The sequence below is a fragment of the Takifugu rubripes genome, unplaced genomic scaffold, assembly GCF_901000725.2.
Source record: "Takifugu rubripes unplaced genomic scaffold, fTakRub1.2, whole genome shotgun sequence".
NCBI classification, from domain to species: Eukaryota; Metazoa; Chordata; class Actinopteri; order Tetraodontiformes; family Tetraodontidae; genus Takifugu; species Takifugu rubripes.
Genome location: NW_021821632.1, coordinates 1,638,036 through 1,646,688, shown reverse-complemented (window position 1 = coordinate 1,646,688; position 8,653 = coordinate 1,638,036). Strand labels below are relative to the sequence as shown.

Here is an 8,653-nt window from a genome sequence, read left to right as displayed (position 1 = left end):
ATTTGGGAATGAAAATGAAGTTGGGACTCGGTGTTCGGAAATGGGCTCGCGTTATTTCGACACTCGGTGCCGTTTGCTGTTGACTCAGAAAAACTTCCAGAATGACAAGAATCTTCCCATACATGCGTGCTGGAGAGTCGCTCTAACGGGACATTCCAACCTTTTGCAGCCTCCTACCCTCGAGCCTATAATGTCACCTGGAAATCCACCAACTTTAAAACGGTGCTGACCTGGGACCCCAAACCCTCCCATCTGTACTCCTACACAGTTGAATTCTTCAGGTGAGTTACGAAACGGATTCTGATTCTAACGGGTGGGAATGGAGCCTTGAAAGTCATGTTACTGGCAGAACGGCGATATGAATCTCTTACTGATCCAGGACCGTTCTCCAGGAAGGTGGATCAGGATCAGAGAAGAATGCACACTTAACTCCGGCTTTTTATCTTTCAGGATTGGTGGAGACAAAATGAGAAACCCTCATTGTATCCGTTCCTCATTCCCACAGTGTGACCTGTCCAACTCCTTGACCGAGCTGAGGTCCAGTTACATGGCTGAAATCCTGTCCGAACCGCCGCTCGGCGAAACCTCGGAACTCACAGAGTTTCCCTACAGCAGGTCACCACGATTCTGCCCCTACAATGACAGTAGGTGGTTCTGCTCATGTCTGCTGTGTTCTCCTGCGTTAGGAATGAGTCCAGGAGTTCTAGTCCCACAGCCTGGATGGAGCGTGCACGTTTCTCCTCCAGACAGTGTGAAATTCCCAGGAAAAGAGCTCACCACTGAAAAGCTGGTGCTGCTTTATGTGCCATTATTGTCTCTATCTAAAAATGTGCTTGTTGCTAGGAAATTAGCAACCTCACCTTCATATTTTAGTTCTGTATTCAAACCTGCGCGTCGAAGAACATTCTTAAACACATGCATTCAAGGGCCACATGGGAGTCCAGCCCAGATTTATTCATTCTTATTTTTCCTTGTCATGTAGCTGATATAGGAAAACCGGACTTCAAGCTGGAAGTGAGTGCAGACAAAAAGAAGACCAGCCTATTTGTCACTGACCCTCTCACTGCCCTGTTTAAAGACGGCCGCCAGCTCAACATTAGAGATATCTTCTCTGACCAGCTGATGTATAAAGTCACCTATAGGAAAAATAAGAGCACGGGCAAGGTGAGCCACGTCTCCCACGTTCATGAGTTGGTACGCACGAGCAGGGCACGCCACTTCATGCCGAGTTGTTCTCCTCTGCTCTCCAGAAAGAGCACATCTCTAAGACCAATGTGATCGAGCTGACCAACCTTGACCAGGGAGAGAGCTACTGCTTCAGCATCCAGGCATACATCCCCAGCAGAACCATCACCAAACAACTGGGAGAGGAGAGCCAGTTCCAGTGCTCAGAGGAAAACAGCTCCATTTTAAAAGGTAAAGCAGAATCAGAATCAGAATCAGATTTATTTATTGCCATTGTTCATGTAGTACACAGTATTACACAAGCCAGGAATTTGTCTGTGTGACGCTGCAACATTCAACATAGAGAAGACAATAAACACTAGAATAAGATAAATAAGATAAGACATACTGTATATATGTATATATATAAATAGTAAGCACTGCTTTGCTTTGGCCACATTTGGACAAATGTCATCATACATGAACGTGCTTTGCAAACGTCCTGCTGAATGGAATTTATTCACTGTAATAAGCAAATATTTGCCTTTACTTTGAGAACGTCAGTGACATCAAAGTAAACCTGTAGCTTTGATCAGATCACTAGAGATAGACTCTAGAGATAGACACTAGAGATAGACTCTAGAGATAGACTCTAGAGATAGACACTAGAGATAGACACTAGAGACAGACTCTAGAGATAGACACTAGAGATAGACTCTAGAGATAGACACTAGAGATAGACTCTAGAGATAGACTCTAGAGACAGACTCTAGAGATAGACACTAGAGACAGACTCTAGAGACAGACTCTAGAGATAGACTCTAGAGATAGACACTAGAGATAGACACTAGAGATAGACACTAGAGATAGACACTAGAGATAGACTCTAGAGATAGACACTAGAGACAGACTCTAGAGATAGACTCTAGAGACAGACTCTAGAGACAGACTCTAGAGACAGACTCTAGAGATAGACTCTAGAGATAGACACTAGAGATAGACACTAGAGATAGACACTAGAGATAGACACTAGAGATAGACTCTAGAGATAGACACTAGAGACAGACTCTAGAGATAGACTCTAGAGATAGACACTAGAGACAGACTCTAGAGATAGACTAGAGACAGACTCTAGAGACAGACTCTAGAGACAGACTCTAGAGATAGACTCTAGAGATAGACACTAGAGACAGACTCTAGAGATAGACACTAGGACAGACTCTAGAGACAGACTCTAGAGATAGACACTAGAGATAGACTCTAGAGATAGACTCTAGAGATAGACTCTAGAGACAGACACTAGAGACAGACTCTAGAGATAGACTCTAGAGATAGACACTAGAGACAGACTCTAGAGATAGACACTAGAGATAGACACTAGAGACAGACTAGAGATAGACACTAGAGAGAGATAGACTCTAGAGATAGACTCTAGAGATAGACTCTAGAGATAGACTCTAGAGACAGACTCTAGAGATAGACACTAGAGACAGACACTAGAGATAGACACTAGAGAGATAGACACTAGAGATAGACACTAGAGACAGACTAGAGATAGACACTAGAGTAGACTCTAGAGATAGACACTAGAGACAGACTCTAGAGCTAGAGATAGACACTAGAGACAGACTCTAGAGATAGACACTAGAGACAGACTAGAGATAGACACTAGAGATAGACTCTAGAGATAGACTCTAGAGATAGACTCTAGAGATAGACACTAGAGACAGACTCTAGAGATAGACACTAGAGACAGACTAGAGATAGACTCTAGAGATAGACTAGAGATAGACTCTAGAGATAGACACTAGAGACAGACTCTAGAGATAGACACTAGAGACAGACTCTAGAGATAGACACTAGAGACAGACTCTAGAGATAGACACTAGAGACAGACTAGAGATAGACACTAGAGATAGACACTAGAGATAGACTCTAGAGATAGACACTAGAGATAGACACTAGAGACAGACTAGAGATAGACACTAGAGATAGACTCTAGAGATAGACTCTAGAGATAGACTCTAGAGATAGACAGCACCTTCTCCTGAGTCCGGGCTCAGGCAAGATGACTTCAAATGTAAAAATAACGATGACATCAAGAGCTCCAGTGAAGAAGAAGAATGGTGACTCACCATAAATAGGGTTAGGGTTAGGAGTTAGGGTTAGAGGGTTAGGGTTAGAGGGTTAGGGTTAGAGGGTTAGAGGGTTAGTGTTAAAGGGTTAGGGTTAGTGTTAGGGTTAGAGGGGCAGGGTTAGAGGGGCAGGGTTTAGAGGGGCAGGGTTAGAGGGTTAGGGTTAGAGGGTTAGAGGGTTAGTGTTAGAGGGTTAGGGTTAGTGTTAGGGTTAGAGGGGCAGGGTTAGAGGGGCAGGGTTAGGGTTAGAGGGTTAGAGGGTTAGTGTTAAAGGGTTAGGGTTAGTGTTAGGGTTAGAGGGGCAGGGTTAGCAGGGTTGGAGGGTTAGGGTTAGAGGGTAGGGTTAGTGTTAGAGGGTTAGGGAGGGTTAGAGGGTTGGGGGGAGGGTTAGAGTTAGGGTTAGAGGGTTAGGGTTAGAGGGTTAGGGTTAGAGGGGTAGGGTTAGAGTTAGGGTTAGAGGGTTAGAGGGGTAGGGTTAGAGGGTTAGAGTTAGGGTTAGATGGTTAGGGGATTGGGGTTAGGGTGCAGTGAGAGACTGATCCACCTTGTAAACAGTTTTACAAATGTTAATGACCTAAAGGTTCATGGAGCTTTTTGGCGGCTGCCTGGATCTTTGGAGCCCTCCATTTGATATAGATATTACATCAAATCTATTGATGATGTAAACTAGCATGACAGGTCCTTCTTCTGTCTGGTTTTGCTAGACTATTCGCCGGTAGTGATCTTTGTGGCCGTCCTCTTCATCCTGCTGCTGGTTGGCAGCATTATCGGGGCGACGGTGGCCTGCTGCAAGCACCGAAGGAAAGTCCTGCAGAAGGAGAAAGAAGCCGTGCCGCTAGCTCCCATATAGTTCCACAGGTGACTGTGGCTGAAGCAGCCGGAGCTCTCAGGTGATTCTGTGAAACTACTGAGCAGCATGTGGGATCCCAGCGTGACCTGCTGCCCAGGGATGGCCCTACTGCTGGATGGGATTGACTCCATTCCTTTTATTTGTTGTGAGAGGTTGGTTTTTTATGATTGAATGAGTTAGAATGCAGATATTTATGGCACTAATGTACAGGAACTGTCTCAACTACCAGGAGAAATGTCTTTTCCTTATGCTTAATTTATTGGTTAATTAAAATGAATCACCGAAATATTGTGTATTTATATTTAGAGTATACTGATAAAAATAATGGTGTGTGTATGGTGGTGGTGCTTTAAAACCTTGGGAATAAAAACTAATCAATGTACATAACGCTTCAGATGTTATTTCTTTAGATTTTTATATCTATATACTTCTACACATATAGAATAGTTTCATTTAGTTGTGTAGGTGGGGTGAGCAGCCACTCATCTCACTGATTGAATTCTGAATTGATTCATTGAAAAACAAAGCAGCGACCATGTTGGAGAGTGTGACAGGAGATGAAGAAAGTTCTGGCTGATTCTCCAACTCTGACAGGATGAAACCTCAGACACATACAAAACTTGCAGACGCTCCTGGCACGACACAACAGGAAACGTCGTGGATTCCATCAGCAGGAAACCAGCTTAAACGACCACGTGTAAACAGCAAAGCTCAGCTGCATCACATGTAGAATTAAAGGGGCAGGAACCTTCACAGATCTGCTACCTGCTCTGTGTCAGTTAGGATCAATGAAAAGGTCCTGATCATCTGAAAGGAGGCTCAATGAGAGAATTCATCAGGAACCTCTAAAAACCTGGGCTGTGTTCTTCACCCACATGGCCTTGGTTTGAACCAGTCACCATAGTTCAAAGCTTAAAGCTATGCTAATGCCACCACCCGAAATCCCTTTCTACTAAAACTGATCGTGTGTTTTATAAAGGAACAGCACCAGGGCCCGATAAGATCCACGCCTACTGGCTCAAGAAGCTGACTGCACTCCATGAAGGCCTGGCAGCACAGAGGAACCAGCTGCTAACATCAGGGAACCACCCAGAGTGGCTAACCCAGGGCCGGACAGGCCTCATAATGAAGGACCCCCAGAAGGGCACAATACCGTCCAACTACCGGCCCATAACCTGCCTCAGCACCACATGGAAGCTCCTATCAGGCATCCTAGCGGCTAAGATCAGCAGGCACATGGATCCATCCATGAGCAGAGCACAGAAAGGCATAGGGAACACCACCAGGTCAACAGGTCAACAGGGCAGTCGCCCAGGACTGTAGGACGCGGCACACCAACCTGTGCACTGCCTGGATTGATTACTAGAAGGCCTGTGAGTCAATGCTGCACACATGGATACTGGAGTGCCTAAAGCTGTATAACACCAACAGGAACCTAAGAGAGTTCATCCAGAACTCCATGAAGCTGTGCAACACGACTCTGGAGGCAACTCAAAGCCAATTGCACGGGTGAGCATCAGATGTGGCAAATACCAAGGAGATGCTCTGCCCCCCCCCCCCCCCCCCTGCTGTTCTGCATAGGCCTAAACCCCCTCACCAGATCATCACCAAGAGTGGCTATGGGTACCAGTTCTGAAGTGGAACAACCATCAGCCACCTCCTCTACATGGACGACATCAAGCTGTATGTCAAGAATGAGCATGACCTGATTCACCTCACTAGGATCTACAGCAAGGACATCGAGATGTCATTCGGACTAGATAAATGTGGGCGGATGGTAGCTAGAAGAGGAAAGGTGATCACAACTGATGGGGTTGACCTACCTGAAGGGAACAGCAGCTAGTAACCATGAGGGGGCAGCTAGTAACCATGAGGAGGCAGCTAGTAACCATGAGGGGGCAGCTAGTAACCATGAGGAGGCAGCTAGTAACCATGACGAGGCAGCTAGTAACCATGAAGAGGCAGCTAGTAACCATGAGGGGGCAGCTAGTAACCATGACGAGGCAGCTAGTAACCACGAGGAGGCAGCTAGTAACCATGAGGAGGCAGCTAGTAACCATGAGGGGGCAGCTAGTAACCATGAGGAGGCAGCTAGTAACCATGAGGGGCAGCTAGTAACCATGACGAGGCAGCTAGTAACCACGAGGAGGCAGCTAGTAACCATGAGGGGGCAGCTAGTAACCATGAGGGGGCAGCTAGTAACCACGAGGAGGCAGCTAGTAACCACGAGGAGGCAGCTAGTAACCATGAGGGGGCAGCTAGTAACCATGAGGAGGCAGCTAGTAACCACGAGGAGGCAGCTAGTAACCACGACGAGGCAGCTAGTAACCATCAGGGGGCAGCTAGTAACCATCAGGAGGCAGCTAGTAACCACGACGAGGCAGCTAGTAACCATGAGGAGGGCAGCTAGGAGGTCAGCCACAGCCAAATACCTGCAGAGGTTCAGGTCCTGGAAAGGTCAGCTGGATGGTAAGCACAAGATCCAGGCCATAACACCTACGCCCCTGCCAGTAATCAGATACCCTGCTGCCATAATACCCCTGGCCACTGGAAGAGATACAAGCCAGTGACATCAAGACCAGAAGCTCCTCACCATGCATGGAGGGCCCGAAGAGAAAGGAGGGGGGCCGAGGACTAGTAAGTGTCCGAAGTACTGTCCAGGAGGAAACAAACAAGCCTTCAAGAGTACATCAAGAAGATCGCCCCCGACTGACCCACTGCTGAGTGAATGCCTCAGGCAACAAAAGCCCACCAAGGAGGAGGAACCTGAGGGGTTATCATGGAAGGATCAGCCCTGCATGGAATGGACCACCGACAAATTGAGGAAGTGGCTGATATCCAGAAAACCTACCAGGAGCTGGAAAAAGCCGGACTGGAAGAGAAGCACAGAGGCTCTACTCAAGGCTGCACAAGAACAGGCCCTGAGCACAAGAGCAATAGAGGCCAGGGTCCACCAGACCAGACCAGACCAGACCAGGACCAGACCCCAGGTGGAGGCTGTGTGGAGACGCCCCTGAGACAGTCCAGCACATCACAGCAGGGTGCAAGATGCTGGCAGGCAAGGCTAACATGGAGTGGCATAACCAGGTGGCTGGCATAGTGGACAGGAACATCTGAGTATGGGCTGGATGGTCCCAGGGTCCAGGTGGAGAAAAGTGCTGGAGAACAAGCAGGCCAAGATCCTGTGGGACTTCCAGATCCAGACTGACAAGATGGTGGTGGCCAACCGCCTGACATAGTGGTGGTAGATAAACACCAGGAGACAGTGGTGGTGATGGATGTAGCAATCCCAAGTGATAGCAACATCAGGAAGGAGGAACATGAGAAGCTGGAGAAGTACCAAGGGCTGAAGGAGGAGATGGAGAGAATGTGGGGCATGAAGGCAACAGTGGTCCCAGTAGTGATTGGGACACTAGGGGCAGTAACACCCAAGCCCCAAGTAGATGCTCCAACAGATACCAGGAACCACATCAGAGATCTCTGTCCAGAAGAGCACAGTCCAGGAACAGCTAAGATCCTGGGCAGAACCCTCAGACTCCCAGACCTCTGGTAGAGGACCCCAGTCTGAAGGAGGAGGCCACCGCCCAGGAGGGTGGGGAAGAGATATAACACCTAACCCTAACCCTAGCCCTCCAGGCGTGGGACGGAGATCCACCAGGAGACCATCAACCAGGAAACCATACACCAGGAGACCGTCCACCAGGAGACTGTCCACCAGGAGACCGTCCCCCCCCAGGATGAACATCCAGCAGGAGACCGTCCACCAGGACACCGTCCAGCAGGAGACCATTCCAGCAGGAGACCATCCACCAGGAGACCGTCCACCAGGAGACCATCCAGCAGGAGACCGTCCACCAGGACACCGTCCAGCAGGAGACCATCCACCAGGAGATTATTATTGTTATTGTTGTTGATGCTTGTTACCAATAATAATGACAGTAAACATCAGTGCTAACTGTGTAATGGGACAGAAGCTTATGCAGAAATCCAGCTGTTTATGTTGGTTGATGAGCTGTGGATGGTCCGGACGGTGATAACGATCAGTTATGGTGGCCTCGGAGATGAGCTCAGCAGAAAAGCACCTCACTGTCGTGAAGTTGTTCAACTTTATTGGCTCTCACATGATTTAGAGTTCACTCATTAAAGTCTCTCAGGAGCTCGGAGACTTTCGGACCCCAGGTCTCTACAGGGAGACGTTGACATCTTCAAGGGTTTCAGCATCGTCTTAACGACCTGTCTGACAAAAAAGCATGGAGATATTAAAGATGTTTACATAAATCAGAAATGCCTCCTGGGGCTGGGCAGGTGGGCAGGTAGGTAGGTGGGCAGGTGTGGAGGTGGGTAGGTAGACAGGTGGGCAGGTGTGGAGGTGGGTGGATGGGTAGGTGGGCAGGTAGATAGGTGGGTGGGCAGGTGGGCAGTTAGATAGGTGGGTGGAGTGGGTGGATGGGTAGGTGGGTGGATGGGCAGGTAGGGAGGTGGGAGGTGTGGAGGTGGGTAGGTA

At 48.2% G+C, this 8,653-nt stretch overlaps 1 protein-coding gene across 2 annotated transcripts; it reads left to right on the top strand.

The window, feature by feature from the left end:
• The first annotated feature begins 34 nt into the window (after nt 1-34).
• LOC115248277 (tissue factor-like) lies at nt 35-4,513 on the top strand. Of its 2 annotated transcripts, none has more exons than XM_029831862.1 (5): nt 35-281; nt 506-644; nt 983-1,164; nt 1,251-1,416; nt 4,004-4,513. In XM_029831862.1, exons 2-5 carry the CDS (start codon nt 548-550, stop codon nt 4,147-4,149), a joined length of 591 nt encoding a protein of 196 aa, XP_029687722.1. In that variant the 5' UTR covers nt 35-281; nt 506-547; the 3' UTR covers nt 4,150-4,513. The 2 variants fall into 2 exon arrangements, with proteins under 2 accessions (XP_029687722.1, XP_029687721.1); XM_029831861.1 differs by having other exon boundaries at nt 36-281; nt 451-644.
• Nucleotides 4,514-8,653: the final 4,140 nt, after the last annotated feature.

Excerpts from the sequence above, each read along its gene's own strand:
- LOC115248277 (XM_029831861.1), top strand. The coding sequence starts at position 467 with ATGAGAAACCCTCATTGTATCCGTTCCTCATTCCCACAGTGTGACCTG. Across the intron at positions 645-982 it reads ATTCTGCCCCTACAATGACA|CTGATATAGGAAAACCGGAC; the intron begins GTAGGTGGTTCT and ends CTTGTCATGTAG. Across the intron at positions 1,417-4,003 it reads AAACAGCTCCATTTTAAAAG|ACTATTCGCCGGTAGTGATC; the intron begins GTAAAGCAGAAT and ends TGGTTTTGCTAG.